General features: G+C 38.4%; 3 protein-coding genes across 3 annotated transcripts; all 3 read right to left on the bottom strand.

The window, feature by feature from the left end:
* Positions 1 to 154: 154 nt before the first annotated feature.
* On the bottom strand, positions 155 to 13,713 carry LOC100890763 (A-agglutinin anchorage subunit). The gene is made up of 5 exons (XM_003725364.3): positions 13,146 to 13,713; positions 12,062 to 12,269; positions 9,431 to 11,350; positions 7,253 to 7,364; positions 155 to 4,314 (listed from the first exon to the last, which is right to left on the bottom strand). The coding sequence occupies exons 3-5, from the start codon at positions 10,411 to 10,413 to the stop codon at positions 4,303 to 4,305; spliced, it is 1,107 nt and encodes a 368-aa protein (XP_003725412.2). The 5' UTR covers positions 10,414 to 11,350; positions 12,062 to 12,269; positions 13,146 to 13,713; the 3' UTR covers positions 155 to 4,302.
* On the bottom strand, positions 10,464 to 11,237 carry LOC115926894 (mucin-5AC-like). Its single transcript, XM_030992505.1, has one exon. The coding sequence runs from the start codon at positions 11,235 to 11,237 to the stop codon at positions 10,464 to 10,466; it is 774 nt and encodes a 257-aa protein (XP_030848365.1).
* Positions 13,714 to 18,160: 4,447 nt separating the features above from the next.
* On the bottom strand, positions 18,161 to 19,870 carry LOC115917913 (small integral membrane protein 8-like). Its single transcript, XM_030993152.1, has 2 exons — positions 19,720 to 19,870; positions 18,161 to 18,756 (listed from the first exon to the last, which is right to left on the bottom strand). The coding sequence occupies exons 1-2, from the start codon at positions 19,840 to 19,842 to the stop codon at positions 18,592 to 18,594; spliced, it is 288 nt and encodes a 95-aa protein (XP_030849012.1). The 5' UTR covers positions 19,843 to 19,870; the 3' UTR covers positions 18,161 to 18,591.
* Positions 19,871 to 20,108: the final 238 nt, after the last annotated feature.

Here is a 20,108-nt window from a genome sequence, read left to right on the forward strand (position 1 = left end):
CGGTGGCATCGAAACGCCCTAACAGAATTCCAGTTCCAGTCCGCCCCTGGACGATGAAGTGACGGAAAGAAAGAGAGAGAGAGAGAGAGAGAGAGAGAGAGAGAGAGAACAAAAGCATAGCGAATGTGGCGTAATGGACATTTTTTTTTGGGGGGGGGGGGAGGGGTTCAAAATTATCTTCACAACAACACGACAGGCAATTTTATAGATTCAAAAGAAGAAACCAAAAACACCTTTTCAAAATTTGACAATTTGACATGAAAGAAAAGTGTTTTCTGAGAGTCCAAACAGGATTGTACATTATTAACATCCTTCTTCCTCTCAGAATATGAAATGTCTTTCGACACTCTGAAAAATGAACTCCCTTTAATTGCTTCTTCCCATGTCGCATGTTGCTCTATACCTTCTAGTTTCATTACATCATTTATAAATAGCATACGAATCTAAATGACATTCATATACATCAAATCATCATTTCGTAGCTGGATGATAATCATTAATTAAAGGCTATGCAAACAGTGATTACAATATACAGCTCGCAATCATTACTGTCATCAAATTATTGAATACAAAATAGATAATGCATAAAGAACACTGGCAGCAATTGGCTTATGCTTTTTGGTTAAGCTGTATTAAGCGTTCAATTGCACATTAATCTTATCAGTATACATGTATTTTAATGAAAGAATGAATGAGGGTAAAAATTAAAAACTTGGGAGGGGAAAATAAAAAAATGAACACGATTGTCAATCTTTACAACTCAAGTAGTTTTGAATAAAATGTATCGCTATCTTTCTCTGTAAAAGCAGTAAAAATGGTAACATTAACTAGTCAAGTTTCTCTCTAGTAACACAATAAATGATAATCTTTAGCATTTACTTGTATTTTAAAATAAATCTTACAAGGTGTAGTGCCTTTCAATGATGTAAACGCTGAAGTAGTGTAACATTACAACCTCCAAGTAAGGTTGGTCCATTTCTAAAAGTAGGTGTTGACATATTCTATTACATATACCAACTTTACGAGAGGTATAGGTAATATTTCGAAATAGATTTAATTACAACGAAAGAAGCCTGATCAAAGTGCAGTTGTAGAAAAGACGATCCTTTCAAAGAGTGTACTTTTGGGGCGTCTTAATTCTGATAAAGATTCGAACATCGACTTGTATTACATTTTTATTCGATGCACTGTAATCATGCTAATTATTTAACACGAGAAACAGAATTAGAGTCTAGACACTTCCATGTCGGATTATAATGGATACAGCTCGAAAGACGTGAATGCAGAGCGGAAATGAATTTGAAATAGGAAGCGTTTGATGAAGCTCAAATTATCATTACTCATCAGGCAATTAGAAGACACCGAGGAAAGACAAATGATAATATAATGAGATTAGGCCAAACATTAATGCGGGGTATCATACAGGTTATGAGGAATAGACCATTTTCGTAATGTACATGTAATAACATTTAATGCACAAATCTTTGTTAAGTGCCATGTTACAAATTATTTCATTCATCATTATGATACAAATTATTGTATTTCAATAGTCAGAATGCGAATCACATACATTAATTGTTGCTAGGTAGGGTAAACACTATGGGTTCTTCTACCTAACGTAATTCGCATTCTGACTAATGAAAGATAATTGTTTGTAACAGATGAATGAAACAATTTGTAATAAAATCATGTGCATTTAATTTTTATTGCATTACGAAATGACCTGTTACCACAACTCTCACTGTATAGATCTCCAATGACTGTTGCGCAAGAGGCGTTCTTTACGTGACGTAGGACTGCGTCAGTATAACAGGTGCGGTTTTTACGCACCATGTACATGTGACATCAATACCGTCGCAAAAACTTTAGAGAAATCGACCCAAGGTCAATTTCAATGCAATCATGTAAAATCCATAGAAATCGTATTAGGATCACGTAACACGTCTTTGTAAAGTTCGATCATTTCAAAAGATGACGGACAAGGCTATTGGAATTGGTTTATATAATTATGGTTGATTTTTCGACAGTCTTTGCGATAGTGGTCATGATACAAAAAATGGATGTGAAATGAATCACTGGCGCATGGACATGACTGACGCAAGTATGACGCAATCGAAGCAACGCTTCAAGTGCAAATGGGATTACTATAAAGTTATCCAACACTGGTAACTTAAGAATCGTAAAAATGGCAGACGGGGCAGAGTAAATTTGTCGTCTAGCTTACCGACAAGTGCTTTGTCTGATGGCATTTTCTCTGTTGCTTATTGGCCAATCTGATCTTAAGAGTTAACGTACAAGAACAGGCTTGATAGACGCTTATCGAAAGTGGATCATTTCATGTATGAGCACAATATTAAGAAACATTTAGCAAAAATCAATAATTTGTTGTATAAAAATAACTTAAAAAATGACTATATACATCATTTAACATAAACAATCCAGCTGTCATTCCAAATGAATTGATAAGGGGAATATATGATATTGTTAGTCTGCATTCCATATATAAACTATAGCACAATCGTATCGATGATATCTTAAAAGGAGAATTGTAATTCTGTAAATTTGTTGAGTAAACATACTTTCCTAATAACTTTAGTTCTTCTAATTTCTACAAATAGATACATCCTCTGGTAAATACTAAATGACAATACGCATGATAATCGTGCCCGCACTTGTGTAAGAAGTTAGAGCTTGTGTATAACTCGGCACGTTAATACAGTTTTATTTTAGTTTTTTTATTTCACTTGAAAAATAACACAAACAAAACAAAGCATATTAACAAAATTTAAATTCATGAACAATAAAGATATCTACACAGCCTAAGTTTGTATTGCATTTACACTAAATAATTTCGAAATTACATGTAACAAAAAGCAACTTAATAAAAAGCAAAAGTTGTAGAGTATAAGTTCCTCAAAATCCTTTTGACACAGTGTCATTCATTTTTAGGTAGAAATGTAATAATTAAAAAAGAAAAAGAAATACCTTTGTCACACCGCCAAACAAACTCCAAACCGACTGACCTTTTTGCCATTGGATTTAATAGAATTGTTTGATCGATCTGGAGTCAGTCTGGTGTCGGTCTCGTTGGTATGACCGGGGTATTAATCAAATCACATTCTAATAATTTCATTCTTACGAATACCACTATCTTCTACTCTATGAAAGGATAATACATGAAATCGTAAACTAAAATCGAATCAAATCATACTATACTGAACATCTTAAATAGTGACCGCACTAGTTCACGGGATATGGCTATTTTGAGGGTGATACTAAATACTCGAATCCTAGTTTGTGTTTCAGGGCGTCGACTTTTGGTGTATCCGCGAATATTCTCCGTGGAAAGTTCGAAGATCGAAGAAGTGTTGTTCGACGTCATCATTGACTGCGATGACAGGTGCAATATGAAGTAGGAATTACAGTCAACATGTATCATAAGGCCAGCCAAGGGAAACAGTAGATATGTGGCTTTTCTCAACAGATCATACAACACTCATTTCTTTCTCATTCTCAAAGGAGACAAAATGCATTACTAATATAGACAAGTGGCCTTATAAAGAGGTTGATAATAAGGCAGGTTTCACTATATTTGAAATTTTACAATGCGACTTTGAACAGTTGAAGCGTTGAAGCGAGAGTCTTTTTGCTTTGAATGATTGAATTTCAGGTTTTCAAAGGGATTCCTTGCTAATTAAAGCGTCCATTTTGTCCGTAAGTTTGAAAGTTGACTCCGGTGCGAAGTAATGATTGCCGGAAAGCTTTATTGCTAAGATTGATGCACTTTCAGGTCTTCAAAGTATTTTCGCGCTGTTTGTACGTACTTTGAAAGTTGACATCGGTACAATGCACTATGAATTATTAATTGAAAGGCATATTGCGACTTTTACATATTGAAGACAACATTAGAAGGAAACCTTTGTTGATTTAAATGGTGGATTCTGAGGTATTAAAAGTAGTTCCTCACTGATCAAAGTACCCGCTTTATCAGTAACCTTTGAAACTTGACAAGAGTGCAATGCAGTATATGAATCGACTGAAAGACACACTGTAACTTTAAGATGCCCAAATACACACATAAGCAGTGCAATTAATGGTCTCCGGCTTAAACAAATCATGGGTTGTAAATCTCCAAAGTAGTTGTAAGTAGAGTCAATGCTGAGGATATGTTGTATTGGCTTGACCTTGGAAGATCAGAAGAGGTTCGGTTGTATCTCATTCAGGATTCCTGGACACATCAGAACATGGTAATGTTTTAGAGCTCGATGAAGCTACATGTAGTGCCGTTTCCTGTTTGTCTTGTCAGTATAAGGGCTGTAAAGATAAAACAAATTAGAAGGGTCAGATAGAGGAAAGACAGAGGGGAAGCGGGGGAGTGACATGCAAAAGAGAGGAAGGCGATTTAAACAAATAATAATAATATTGACAATGGTAGCAAAGGAATTGATAGATGGGAAGATACATAATTGAAATTTAAATGAAGAGAGAGAGAGAGAGATTAACAAAACAAAAAAGAGGTAAAAGAAAAGAAGGGAGTGAGAAATTTCAGATTGAAAAAGAGAGATAATAAAAACAGATCGATAGAGAAAGAATTGACAGAAAATATTGAGAGAAAGAGAGAGAAAGAGAGAGAAAGAAAAAAAAGAGAGGGGTGTAAATGAGAGGGCAATGGGAGCGATTATAGAGATAGAGAGAGAGAGGGGGGGGGGGACAGAGGGGAACAGTATAGGATATAGAGGATATTAAAGAGGGAGAGGGGGGGGGGGGGGACAGAGGGGAACAGTATAGGATATAGAGGATATTAAAGAGGGAGAGGGGGGAGGGACAGAGGGGGGGACAGAGGGGGAACAGTAGGATATAGAGGATATTAAAGAGAGAGAGAGGGGGGGGGGGACAGAGGGGGGACAGAGGGGAACAGTAGGATATAGAGGATATTAAAGAGAGAGAGAGGGGGGAACAGAGGGGAACAGTATAGGATATAGAGGATATTAAAGAGGGAGAGGGGGGGGGGACAGAGGGGGGACAGAGGGGGAACAGTAGGATATAGAGGATATTAAAGGGGGAGAGGGGGGGCAGAGGGGGGACAGAGGGGGAACAGTAGGATATAGAGGATATTAAAGAGGGAGAGGGGGGGGGGACAGAGGGGGGACAGAGGGGAACAGTATAGGATATAGAGGATATTAAAGAGGGAGAGGGGGGGGGGGGACAGAGGGGGGACAGAGGGGGAACAGTAGGATATAGAGGATATTAAAGAGGGAGAGGGGGGGGGGACAGAGGGGGGACAGAGGGGAACAGTAGGATATAGAGGATATTAAAGAGGGAGAGGGGGCAGAGGGGGGACAGAGGGGAACAGTATAGGATATAGAGGATATTAAAGAGGGAGAGAGTGTGGCGATAACATAGACACACGGGGAATAGGGGCAAGGGCAAATGGGGGAAATGGGACGAAAAAGTGGATCGAGATTGAACAGGACAACGAGACAGGACACGTGCAAGGGGGAGAGAGAGAGAGAGAGAGAGAGAGAGAGAGTGAGAGAGAGAGGGAGAGAGATAGAGTGACAGAGACAGAGAGAGAGAGTGAGAGTGAGTCAAACAGAAGGAAGCTATATTAATCACAGAGGAGTCACTTCAGGGGCACTATATTGTCGATGGAGGACATAGTACTTACTCATGAGGTACCTTATGAACACGAATTGTTTCGGCCTACATAGCGAGGGAAATATACAGTGTGTGTACCTTTATTAACAGTTTTGCGACCTTAACTGTTAAACATATATATTCATCATATTAATATCATATCGATATCATATCAAAAATATATATTCATCAGAGCTTATCGGTTGTACGACATTCTCTGGCGATAACTGATCTTCGGTCAATATTAGCATGATAACCATATTTTTTTTATCTCTCAACCAATCATTTTACCTAGCCCTAACTCTCACTCTGACCCTTTACTTCACTTAAAACCAATTGCAATCACTATCCTAAAAATATGTCTATCTCAAAATAAAGCCCAGAGCACAACCAAAGCAAACTGACGGATCACTCGCGATTCGCTAAGATATACTCTATCCGACATCCAATTATCGGGTTTAAGGAAAATCTCTTAAATAAATTTAGGCGTTGTTTTACCAAAGTTTCTCATTGTCTGAGCATTCAATCCCAATTGTAAACCTGTTCACAATTACTGTTGCTACGCGATTACTGTGAAGAGGTAGATTCAGAATGAATTGATTGACGTCTCCCCCCTCCCCCCCTCCCCTCCTCCCCCCCCCCCCCCCCCCACACACACACCCGGCAGCCGTTTACCCTTATTGATATATTTTCCTGTCGACAAACTTGCTTTATCGTGTCAGTGTTATTAATAGTTACAAGAAAAACTTTAACCTTGATCAACATTTTCATGAACTTCGGACTCATGTTTACAGATCGTAAAGCATTGACATTAAAGCGATTGCACACGAGAGGAGTCGGATGTATGAAACCTACACGCTGTTATGCCCAGTGCACACGAGGCGTTGTTTTTACTAACGTAGCACTGCGTCAGCGTCTGGTACGGTCTCTTTTGCATTTAGGTGTTTCATTATGTTTAGGGTTATGAAAGTGTTTGATCTAAGGGTTAAAGTAAGGAATTCAGTTAGTGCAGGATATAAATGCAGTGCCATTTCGAAGATACAATATGCGCATGGGCAGATAAAGGTCATTTGTACCAAAATTGTAAATACAGGGTATGTGATTATTATTAAATCATTATTCATTTATGGCACATTCTATGATACACAGGTAGAAATATTCTTTTTTTAAGAGGGCAAACAAAAGTTATTCATGAAGTAACTCCATAGCAGTGATTATTCTCGAATGCATGAAGTGGGATTTATCCATGTTTGATATTTGGGGTTATTAATTTGTACAAGTGCAATACGGTTGCCTATAAAAAAGAAAAGCTGAATAATTTGTTTACCTATTTTCATGAAGTCATTTTGAGAACATGGTTTATTCTTTGATAGATAACGTTTATATCTTCTCAAAACTTTATTGATAAATTTAGTGAGTCGTATAAGGTATGATAAGATAAGATAAGATAAGATAAGATTAGATAAATAAGGTTCTCTGAGAATATATAAACTTTATCTGTCAACAGTAAACCATATTGTCACAATCATTAAATGAAAAGAGGAACGAAATAACAAATATTCCAAATTTATGGGCAACAGAGTACCTATTTCTTACATAATTATAGGGAACCTACCTTAGTATCGGATGCGTCTGTAAAGAGCGGATTGGAGAAGGTTGGCCAAGGGCTCTCTTCGTTAGACTCACTGTTCAGGTACCCGTAGGAATGGTATCGATGCATTCGCTTCCTACCATGAAAAGAGTAATAATGGTTTTTAAAACTGATAATGATACTAATAACCACTTTTTAAATGACTTCTACGCCTAGGCCCTATTTGTATTTATATATCAAAGGAATGACATAATTTCGTTTATTTCTTTAGAGAGGGCTACGAATATTGCAATTTGGCATAAATGCGGGTACAATTCGCCAACGGGATGTCGTTTATGTCTCTTCCCAGAATGATAAACTTTTCGTTAACTATAAACATTATTGAGCGAAGAATGTGACATTTTTACTGGTTAAAAATAGGGCATACATTGGATGAGAATAAATCAATTAAATTAAATTTAATTCGAGTCGATTCAACTCAGGACAAAAAAAACAACCGAAAAATTGTTAGTTTCGAAATTATCGTAAGGGGGGGGGGGGGGGGGTGCAGTCTTTATCTCTCGTATCCTTCTGATGCTGTTCATAGACTTTCAATATTCATCATATTAATCATGGTAAGGTGAATCTATCACAACCTAGGCTAACTGATTGAATCTCCAATAAATGTGATGAAAAATGTCTTTTTAATATATCCACAGGTTCTGATTTGCTCAATTTTCGATGGAGATCAACGTATTTTATGCAATTAACATTAACTTTGTTTAACCACCCAGCAAACAGACAGCATTTGTAATCAAACATGTGATTAGGATATTTACTATAATTAGGTACAGTGTCAAAAACTAGACAGCGTCGTTAGTTGAGTTAGAATCATAAAATTCCATTTCCTGTCATGCACTGTATCATTAGTAATCTTGCCAAATATTCAGCTGCAAATTAAAGCACAACTGACCTTACATTTAAAATAACTGACGGGTTATACGCTTTGACATGTGATTTGAATTTACTTAATTAAACATATATTGAAGCTGTAATACCCAGTGGTAACCCGGTCATATCGACAAACAGACAGCTTAAAGCCCCACTGCACTACTTATAGCTACTTATAGCCCTCTATATAGCAAACAATGCCTTATCGGTGCCCCCATGATCCCTTTTTCTAATGTTAGTTGAGAGCTGATTTGATGAGATAACCACCTGTCAGTGACCTTGCAGGGAGGTCTACCCCCCGGTCAAACTAGTACAGACGGGCATTAATGAAAGAAGTTCGGTCAATCGGACTAACAATTTTTGTAATGGGTCTTTTGTAGGTCAATGGTCCCGCGTCGCTCATAGTGGTGTGACTTGCGGATTGCTGTAATGAATCCGTTACAAGACTCACGAATATATTCAGCAAAGATTTACATGAAGGTTTTGTCGATTTTCTGTCGGTTTGGATTTGATTTGCGGTGTGACCAGGGCATGAGCGGGGCTACGCCACGGTAGATATACCCTTATCAAAATACCGTGTCCAAAATCAAAAATATTATCTGACATAGAATTTAACTTAGAATATGTCATAATTATAGAAGCAGATGAATTTTGTTAGCAGTTAATTAAAACAAAAAGTTATACTTTTAACATGAGAGCCCATTTCTTTTATCTATGTTGTTTGATCAAGAAATATTCAAACATACTCCACGAAACACATAATCCCATAATGGCGAATCGTACTGAAAATGCCATCATGAAAGATGAAATATAATTATAACGAACTGTTGAGTACATGAATGATTCAGTCCATGAGTTGATAAATGATTGACGACTTTACAGAAATGAATGTTAAGAACCTTGTGTATTACGAAACTTCAGATACATCTTGCCTTTCTCAGCATCTTCGAATGAAATGGATACAATATTCACTACGAACCTTTTGTATAGTATAGGTTGGAGTTTATTCATTAAGTTAACAAATAAACAGTTCACTCTTGCTGTTGTATTTCATAAGAACATTTAAGTTTTAAGCTTGGCCGACACTTTCTAGACTTATAGATAGGTAAAGTTGAGTACAACAAAAAATGTTCTTTTACACATTCCATAGTAAATTAGGGTAAAAGATAAAAGATAGTAAACTGGGGGATTTACTAAGTAATTTGACATCCCCAAAACAACAACAAGCAAACAAATAAAAACAAAACAAAAGAAAAGAAGGCTTGTACTTACTGTATTCTTTTCCGTTTGGACAGTAGGAAGACAATGACAACAGAGAGGACGAGTCCGCAAACCCCGCAGGTAACCCCAGCAATTAGTGGAATGTTCACGGGATGTCCAGGAGATTCACCAATGTCATTTGTTGTTCCTGTGTCAGTGGTGGATGCCATCACGGATATCGGGTGTCCTGGGCCTTTGGACGGTGTCTTTGAAGCGTTCGAGGAGAGTGGAGATGATGCTATCTTTGAGGTTGATGACACGTTGGTTGTGTTGCCAGTAGTGGTTGGCATCTCCGGGGTGGACGCCCCTTCTGAGGGTCTTCCTGATGCTGTCTTCCCAGACGATGAGGACTGCTGCACCGAAGTCTGGACTAGCGCTGGTGATGTCTTTCCTAATCCCTGTGTCGTGTTTACTCCCTGCGTAGTTTCTACGGGTGTTGCTGTTTGTTTGGCAGTGGGTGAAGTCTGTCCTGCAATTGTTGTTAGAATATCTGTGGTACCTTTGGTCTGTGGGTTTTCTGTCGTTTGCTCTGGTAAAGTCTGATTTTGCATTCCGATAGATGTTGCATTTCCTGCATTTGTTGACTGGATCTTTGTTGTACCTACTGTACTTGTACCGTTTGCTGTCGTTTGTCCAACGGTACTTGGTACAGTCTGATTTGTCGTAGATGACGTTGGCCCAACAGTACCATTTGTCGACAGAGACGTTGTGGTACCTAGAGTAGATGGTTGGTTCGATGAGAGTTTCATCGGAGGGATTGAAGATTGTCCATCAGTTTGAGAGACTCCTGTTGTAAATTGTACAGTCTGATTGGCTTCAGGTGACGTTTGACTATCAGTGAATGTAGTGTTTCCTATGTCTGTCAACAGAGACAATGTAGTACTTGCACTCTCTCCAGTAGGTAGGGCCTGTGTACCATTTACTGTCGTCGGTCCTCCAGTAGTCAGTACAGTCTGATTAGCTCTAGACGTTGTTAGTCCTCCAGTAGATGACATGTTTCCTGCATCTGTGGTGCCTGCGGTATATGCTTGTTTGGTTGAAGATTTTATAGGAGCTGGTGATGGTGGTCCTGTAGATGGCGCACCTCTTGTGTACTTTGTCCAGTCTGTCCAGGTGTAGGTGGTTGGGTTTGCCCTGCGTTTGTTGACATCCCTACAGTAGTTTGAGCTTTTGTTTTAGTTGTTAATGGAGCCCCGGTACCAGGAATCGTCGGTGGCACCGTCCTACCTGGAGAAACTGAAGATGGGATAGTTCCTGTCTGTCCTGCAGTTAGCGTCGATTGCAGGGTTTGACCAGTCGGGGTTACAGTTGCACCTCCAGTTAAGGTCGGCTGACCTGACCCAGTTACAGTGTTACCTCCAGTTGGTGAGCCACTCGGTGAAGCATTGCTTACAGAAGGTGACACAACTCCTCCAGTAGACGTCACCCCACCAGTTGGTGAAGCTGCTGAAGGTCCCGACGGTGACCCTCCAGGGGATGAAGATACCAACTTCAACGGAGCTGGACTACTCGTAAACGGTAGAGCAGAAGACGTCATTGATACAAATGCCGGTGAACTGAACGAAGGCGACATCGAAGGTGATACCGAACTCATGGTCATCGTTGGACTTCCCGTCATCGTGACACTTCCAAATGTCTGAGAGGGCGTTGAAGACATCGGAAACAGCGTTGATGATTTCACCGTAGTTCTTGCCGGTGTTGTAACAGCTTTAGTCACAGATCTTGTGTGTGTTACAAAACCCTTTGTTGTCTGTCCCAGCTGTGTGGTAGGTGTCTGTGTTGTACCATTCTGTACTGTAGGTCCCTGTGTTGCAGGCATATTAATTTTTGTTGTTTGGAAAGCCAGAGTAGGCTGAGTAGTTGCTGTTCCATTTGCCCCTGTTGTTGGCGGATGTGGCGGATGCGTTAGTAATTGTGCACTCGAGGGGTATTCTGAAGTACAAGGAAGACACATATTCCTAGGGTTAATACTTCTGTTTATTATAATACTCAAGACAATAAAAATGATGATACTAATATTCGGTTCTTGTATAGCGCATATCACATGATACCGTCTCCATGCGCTTCCAAAGAGATTTGGGATGATCAAACACTGAATATTAATATTCCAAATTTTTATATGACTTGTTAAGGTCTACTCTTGGACTTGATGTCCCTAATACATGAACACATTTTGCCATGGTAACAAATTGTTTAGCTCCCGGGTATTCAAACGTGACTAGAGGATAGAGGAAGGTGATGGCCAGTGAGTGAAATAGAAAATTGACAGAAAGAGAAAGAGAGGGGGGGGGGGGGGGTGAGGGGGAGGAAAGATGGTTGCCCGACCCAAGTAACAATAGGCCCCTATCAATAAATGATATAATCGAAAAATAAACCATTGTTTGCTATATAATCAATCAATCACAATGACTTGCTTTGTTTTATGATAAAATAGCAAGACTATAGAACTCAACCGACGTCAACAGAGAGTTAGTTTTAGGAGAGAGAGAGAGAGAGAAAGAGAGAGAGAGAGAGAGGGAGGAGAGAGAGAGAGAGAGGGAGGAGAGAGAGAGAGAGAGGGGGGGGGGAGAGAGTTTCATGAGGAAGGAGACAGGTGTGAAGGAGCTAAAAGAAAAGGAAATGTTTAGAAGATAATAACATTACCCTGTGAGAGCAGGATGACAGCGATGATAAGGATGCACGTTTTCACACTTGTTGAATACATCACGCTGGTGTGCAGTTATCTTTCCAGACAGCAGATGACGAACAAAAAAATTAGCAGGAAATCGCTGGTTACACGGATGCACGCACGTTCACAGGCAGTGTGTGCTGAGACGACGTGAATTTTTCTTCCCAAGCGTTCACTCTAAAACTGTGAGAAAAAAAGCGTATCAATCGTACATTATTGAGCTACTTTTCAACGATTCATGAATCTTTGAGAATGGATGGCAAGAATGTAAGTTTCGGCCCTCATAATGTTCAACTATAACATTAGCTTTGATGACTAAATACCCAGGATATTGCTTTGACGGTGAGAGGGACTTGGAGACCGACCCTTTTAAACGCATGACAATGAATCATCATAAACCCCATGACATTAATAATGATGATTGTTATATTCTCAAAAGTTGTATGCTCCGTTGCTGCAAATTCCACTGCAAGGTAACATGGCACTGTCTCTGGAGCACAGTCCTTCGTATTATTTACATAGAACCTTATTTACATTTGACGTAATACGTATTCAATAGGATATTTTTACCACACAGATATTCAAAGACAAATTGTAGTTATCATGTTTGATAAACCTTTAAAAGTTCCTCAAAGTGTCAATACCGTACTAGTCGTGTGTAGTTGACAGGTTTGACGGGATATGGCATGGTGTCGGCACATTTCACTTACTGCAAGCAAAAGTAAGCTGGCTACACAATTCTATCATAGTGAATTTCTGTGGTAGCAAAATACTTAAGATAACTGAGGAGCGTCATTTTTAATTTCAAAATTATTGAACGACAGAAAACCATACATATTGTTAATTATACACAAAAATACACATTTATCAAAAATAATATGACCAACTAAGAAATAATATGACGACATAGTTCTCGAAACACTTAATATAACCTTGCATTAATATTCGATTAGGTTATATTGAGTCAAATTACAAACTATTACCAGAAACATCGTAACCACATTATCGCTGTATATTATTCATGTAGAAATTGAACAATGTTAGTTGAAATGTACTTACTCTTAATGGTGCTAGAAACACGAAAATGGCATATCGTCTCCTCTTCCCCTCTTTCTAATTAACACAGTTTTCTTCGGCACGCGATTGAGGTTGGGGATCCTGTGAAAAGTCGTCAAAAATGTATACAGGAAACGAGTTGTAAAAGTACACCGAGCAGACTTAATCCCCGTAAAAGACGCGTGACTCTTTCAAAGCAAATACGCCGATGAAGTATTAAAGATTTGACACTTTCGCGTGAAAAACGATCTGAAATGAGTCTCCTATTTGGGAGTTGTCTCGTCAAGTAGTATAGTTTTACTCCTTGGTTTTACTTGCTTTGAGAGCATGTGGAAAGCATAGAGCTGAAGAGTTTGATAGAGACCGGAAAACTGACCTTCGCAAAGCTTTGGAACTTACTGCTTTATGCCGCCAGTCAGGCGCGGGGTTAGATATTGAGAAGTCTGTCTTGCACCATGCATCCAAGAAGTTGACTTTGCGCAAAATGTTTGTAATTTATCACGTAGAGCGATAGACTTTGGAATCAGAAGATATACAAAGATTGTTTAATGATATTAAGGTTCAATATTCCGTAACTTGACTCTTTTCATTATCACCTTTTAATGGTTGTCTGCCCGTGTGCAATCTGTGTATTTCCGGTTAGGTTCAATGTTAAAAGGGGGCATGGATGCACCTTAAGAGGAAGGGGGGGGGGGGGGGGTGCAAAAATGTCGATCGGGAATACACAGGAAATTAATGAGGGGATGGTAGTCCCCAAATCAATGCACACTTGAATTACTATGACAATCCTAGTGTATATCGAGCAAGTTTGAAATCAATCCGCGATATCATAAACAGTGTGTGTGGGTGTGTGTGTGGGGGGGGGGGGAGGGGGCTGTCACCAAATGGTCTTTGGTAACGGAATTGTCTATCACATCGCCTCATTGTCTCTCTGTTTTGATCACGGGGTCTTGAAAGATTCTTCATCGAATAATCCTTGGATTATATTCCTATGTTGGACGTATTATCAGCATGGCAACTGTCACTCAGTAGTCCATGGTAAAGCTGTAAGAACACACAGGGGAAATTCTTATAATTAGACAAGAGGACGAGGACAAATTCCCTTTTAATCTGGCACCATGCAGGCCTTTAGAGTAAAACAATAGGCTTAACTGAATTTTATACTTCATAAATAAACTGTCAAAATATAATTTATCCCTGGCCCCCTACAAAAGAAAGAAAACGTAATCGTGTAGGCGGACGGAATTAACTCATTAATCATTTAATATCATGATAATATTCCTATGATATTGTATTTATAACAATGATTATGTTGATGATAATAATACATGTAATAACAGTAATGAAAATAATAATAAGAATGATAATGATTATAAGAATAATTAAAAAAAATGACAATAATACTACTAATAATGATAATTATGACGATGATAACATTAAAAGCAATGGCAATAATTATAATAATAATATAGAGTATTTGTAATGGAGCCAAGGTGTAATGGAGGAGAAAAAAATACAAGTACACGAAAATACACCCCCAAAAATGAATAACAACAATGTGAAAGTCAATATACTGGAAAGCCGCTTTGAACAAATGACTTTTGAGGGCATTTTTAAAGCAATCTACTTTCGAAATATAACGAATATCTTGTGACAAGTGATTCCATAGGTAAGGTCCAGCGTGTGCAAATGACCTATCCCCCATGATAATGATAATAAATAATCAAATATACAGGAAGAAGAGACCCGAAGGTTACTGTGATTCAGTTCGCCTTTCGCCTACCAGCAAAAGTGACGCAAAATATTAATGATAATGATGATATTAATAAAAAGTAGGTTAAAAAAAAAATGATAATGATAATTATAATAATAATGACAATAATAATAAGATAATAGTACTAATAACAATACTTATAATGATAATGATAATGATGATGAAACTACTACTAGTAAGTTTTAATTTTCAATACGCCAAGGGTGATCTACGCCTATTTCCCAGAATCTATAGTCTTTTAACCATATATACCTATCATATTGATCCATTTACATTCAAGGATAGTTTGCATATTACCAACAGGATGTCAGTTTAAGACTAAACGATGTCAGAACTAATTGGATGCACAGTTGCTAATTTAATCCAGAAAAAAAATCACGATTAGCCTAGAGTCCTTTACTAAGCCTTCTGCACATTGATCCTAAAATAAAATTACTTTTCCTCTCTCTCCCCCTCCCTCTCTCTCTCTTTCTCTCTGTCTCGGAGACGGTTAATCACTGCAATCAAAGATATCAGAGGCTTCAAGATATGGATATGACCGGAAATTTTGTTGATGAAGAAGAGGAAGAGGAAGACAATAATTTCTCTGTGGGGGTACTAATATCTTGTCGATGGAGGAACAGCGGTGCCATCCGTAATTATAATATCCCTGTATCGATGTGGGCATGCTTTGATGAGAAACAGGAAACGATTGTTAATCGTCATCACGCAGGGAATCTTTAATGAAGAGGGGCACGCCATGGTAAAGAGAGAGAAAGGAAGAGAGAGAGAGAGAGAGAGAGAGAGAGAGAGAGAGAGAGAGAGAGAGAGCGAGCGAGCGAGCGAGAATGTGTGGTTGAGGGAGGGGGAGGGGGGAGGTGGGGCCCACAAGTAAAAAATGAAAAATATACTTTGATAGATATATAGATTTAAACATAAATATTTGTTTTGAAGATATATACTTAGGCAGATTATAGGTACGCTGTAGATAGATTGATCGTATCTTGAAAAATAGATAAATGGATGGGAGGGAATGAGTACGAGAGGATATCACTACGAAAGAGGAGACACATACGCGTGTGTAGAGAGAGAGAAAGGGAGGGAGGGAGGGAGGGAGGGAGGGAGGGAGGGAGGGAGAGAGAGGAAGAGAGAGAGAGAGAGAGAGAGAGAGAGAGAGATGAGAAGAGAGAAGGGGAGGGGTAGTAGAAGGATAGCATGAAAATGAGGGGGTCGGCCCAACAGCAACAACAACATCAAATTACAATGACTAAACTAATAACGAGTGAAAAGCAGAGAGAATTAAGTGGATCAGTTTTCTGATGGTCATAAGATGAAGGGTGTTAACGTACAGAGATGGTAAAGAGGGGAGAGAAGGAGGGCAGGGGGTTGGGGGCGGGCGGTGGCAAAGGAGGGAGGTCGGGAACAGAATGGAGTAGGTACTATACGGGCATAAGGAAACTACACATGACCTGTAATATGGGGGAATGTTATTCAGAACAAGGAAATACACGTAGAAGACAATACAATGTAATGTCTTTCACTGGAAAGACATTAAAGCAAAGACAGTAATGCAATTCAAAGAAGAGAAGGACACAAATAACTTGCCATACAAATGGGTGAACAATGTCGAAATATAGATGTAGGAGATAGAGGCAGAGAGGCAAGAAGTGGAATAATAAAAGACAGTGAGATGGAGGGAGAGAGAGAGAGAGAGAGAGAGAGAGAGAGAGTAGGAGAGATATAGGGAAAGTATGGTGGAGGAGGGAGAGATAGGAAGAGAGATAGGAAGATAGAGATAGAAAGAGAGGGAGGATGGGAAGGAGAGATGGAGAGAGAGATCAATACATAAATACAGCAGGGTTGGTACTAATTCTGAAGGGATAGATAGATAGATACAGTGTAGAATGTCTTTTGGGAAGTAGAATATACATCCATTATGAGATGCATGAAGAAAGGTGAATAGAGAGATTAGGTAGAATCTTCCAACCACACACTCATCATCATCTTCATCAACATGAACATCAAAATTTCAAATTATTATCCCCAGACATCATCATAATCACATTATCATTGTTACCATTCATATCAACACTGCCACCTTCATCATCATCATCATCATCACCATCACCACCATCATTAACATCATCACCATCACCACCATCATAACCACCATCCTCCTCCTCAGTATCCTTATCATCTCTTAACAATCTTCCATGTATCCTTTTGTATACTCTTTTATCAGTATAGTACCTGTACAGTATGTATGTATTTGCTTATGGTCAAACATATGTATACAGAAGAGATTAATCATCTAGAAGTCATAAATATTAATTTTTTATTTATTTAATCAAACTGTTGATTCAACAAAAAAATATATCAGCATTGCTTGTATCTATATAACATGTTCATGTCCATCATACAGGTTTTTCAGTGTTTCAATTTGGAGACATATGGCTTATACATTATATGTAAACAATTTAAAGAAAGGCTCAAGCATTCCCTAGCCTTCATGTATAACGATCAACCAATGATATACACATTTCTTTACAAATCCTTTATAAATAGCCATGCAAATCTTGAAGTATGTATAGGCCTTGTAGAGTTTTTAGAAATGAAATAATTTTCATGATAGCGACTTGTGAGAAAATAATAAACAAACAATTTTCAACCCTGTTTGGAGAAGACGAAAATTGTGTTAGTTTAATCCAGACAAAACATTGTATCCGATGTCACTTTGTTTTGGTCAAAAGTGCCAGAGAATTAGGTAAAATTGGCCAATCAATTCTAACGCCCACCCAAATCAAAAGCCCAAATCATCTAAAAGAATAGTCAAATTTGCCCTCAATCTAATGGAGCTCTCAATTTTCAAGGGACATATATGCTGGGCCATAAAACACCATCCCCAAGTGACTTTACTTACATTTCTAACTTGTTTATATCTACTTAAAAATTAGATACTTTGGATAAATTTGTCTGTCAAATAGATTTCATATGTAGTTATTTTGGTGCAATAAACACGGAAAATGTCAAAATCAAGTGAAAATCAAACAAAGAAAATGGCTTGCTTACATTTTGGGCTCAACTTCGACTGCGAATTTTTGATTTTGCTGAGTTTTTGAATTTTAAAATATAATTCTTTAATTTTTTCTTTCTTTATTTTAATTTATTTTTTATTAATTTTTTGGAACAGTCGCGCGCCACTCCGACTGACCGCAAGTGCCACAAGTGGCGCGTGCGCCGCCAGTTGAGAAAGCCTGGTATAAGGCATACCTGATCTCTAGTATTTCCACTAACTCATTTCTTTAGAATTTGGTTTAAACCACAAAAGTGTTTATTACATTTGTACCATGTGCATTTCACACATCCAATGACCGGGGTAATAGTATATTTGTAAAGCGCTTAGAGACATTTGTGATAAGCGCTATATAAAAATTAAATATTATTATTATTATTATATTGCCAACAAAATATTGGAATCAGCAGGCACCTTGAAGTAACACAGATTCACTATAGGTTTCAGGACTCCAACCAACCACAGATGTTCTAGTCTGTTTGCACTTGATTCTAATGCTCTTAGGATCTCATTGAATTCTCCTAGTCCATCAGCTCAGTCCCACAGCCGCATACCAAACAATGGTGTCCGTTCATTCATCCACACTCAGCTAAAACTTTTGAGTTTTGAGTCTATATAATCTCTCAGTCCCATTTGGAAGCTTTTGGCCTCATGATAGTCGTACCATCAAGTCGGAACTGTTCATACATGTCACTGTCTTTCTGGTTCTCTTTCTGTGCGTTGATATAGGCAATGTACGCGACACAGCCGGTGAGGGCAGCCAGACCAAATCCCATTATAAATTTGTTCTGAAGAAAAAAAAGAGAGGAAAACATAAAAGGAAAAGGACATTAAACTCAATGAACTTGATAATTGCCTGGAAACATAATTAGATAATATCCATTAATTTATAAAACATCCATTAATCAAGTTTTAACTATCAATATTATGGATAATGATGATTGTCACACATTTTGTGTGTATTTGTTTAATGGCCACATATTTCCATCACAAAATGTGATTGAATGGAAACTTTTTCATGAAATGTGTAATTTATTCACTGCTATTTCGAGGTATAAAATGCACAATTTGGGGGCATATTTTTCAATAGTAGGATACTGCAATTAACATTTATCTGGAAAGCAGAGAACAAAATCAAGGCTTTTAAAATTTTTGACCAAGATTTAGTTCAAAGTTGCTCAAAATGATGATATAGATAAGGTTACTTGAGTACGAGTGGGGGCACTGAGGCATACTGACGAGGGCTTGTGACTCTAATGCAAGAGGTCCTGGGTTTAATCTTTGCTGGGTCCATCTTTGGACAAGTTGTTTTAGGCGAGGTGTCAAAAATAAATATACCAGCCAGCGGCAGCTAACTGCACTTGTGCATCCTGGCTGCATTTTTTAAATTAGCTCAGCCGGCTACCGCTGGTGGTAGGAAATGGCATTCAAAAGCATGCGCCGGCTGCCGCCTTTCGAATGGAAACCGAGCCTCAGATCCCAGCCTGGCGCAAGCTGGCTGGGCTAATAAGTGAAAAATAATTGCCCCAGCCAGGCTTCGGCCGTAATTGCAGCCTCGATGCGCCAATACGTGAGGCGGCAGCCTGCTGGTATCGATATTTTTGACGCCTCGCCTTACCCACGTTTGACCCAGGTGTATTAAACAGGTAGTGAGCAATGCTGGGGAAATTATAATAAGTGCAGGACCCTCACTCAGTACTAATCGTAATGAGGCTTCCCTGGGTAAATTAGATTATTATTATTATACTTACAGGTTTAGCATAGAGTTCAAAGTTGACTGCTCTGAATAATGATGTAGATTTTATACTCCGGATGCCTTCTCCTGCTCCTGTCTGTCCTCCAGCCTTCACGGGAGGCTCTTTTCCATCTGCCATTAGATTCTTCCTTGCGTTAAACTTTCATATAATTCTGCACAAAAAATTAAAATACAAAATTTAAGACAAAGTCAGGGCAAGTTAAAGATATTCCTAGTCTTTCATCCAGATCTGTCTAAAATGACGAGGAACAAAATATATAGTATGTGTTATTCAAATTTGTCCACAATGTACACTTTCACCATGGTAATGGGTCAATTGCAGCATAACTTTCTTTCAATCCTTCCTTTGTTATTTCTCATATAGGCTAGGTCTAGTCTATGCTA

Source organism: Strongylocentrotus purpuratus, unplaced genomic scaffold (assembly GCF_000002235.5).
Source record: "Strongylocentrotus purpuratus isolate Spur 01 unplaced genomic scaffold, Spur_5.0 spur5_contig_847, whole genome shotgun sequence".
In the NCBI taxonomy this organism is placed as follows: domain Eukaryota; kingdom Metazoa; phylum Echinodermata; class Echinoidea; order Camarodonta; family Strongylocentrotidae; genus Strongylocentrotus; species Strongylocentrotus purpuratus.

Bases quoted from the DNA above. Each gene is read 5' to 3' on its own strand.
- LOC100890763 (XM_003725364.3), bottom strand. From the start codon at position 10,413: ATGTCATCTACTGGAGGACTAACAACGTCTAGAGCTAATCAGACTGTA. The intron at 7,365-9,430 runs GTAAGTACAAGC...TTTTCATGGTAG, and splicing joins TCCAAACGGAAAAGAATACA to GAAGCGAATGCATCGATACC.
- LOC115926894 (XM_030992505.1), bottom strand. From the start codon at position 11,237: ATGCCTGCAACACAGGGACCTACAGTACAGAATGGTACAACACAGACA.
- LOC115917913 (XM_030993152.1), bottom strand. From the start codon at position 19,842: ATGGCAGATGGAAAAGAGCCTCCCGTGAAGGCTGGAGGACAGACAGGA. The intron at 18,757-19,719 runs GTAAGTATAATA...TTTTTTCTTCAG, and splicing joins TTGAACTCTATGCTAAACCT to AACAAATTTATAATGGGATT.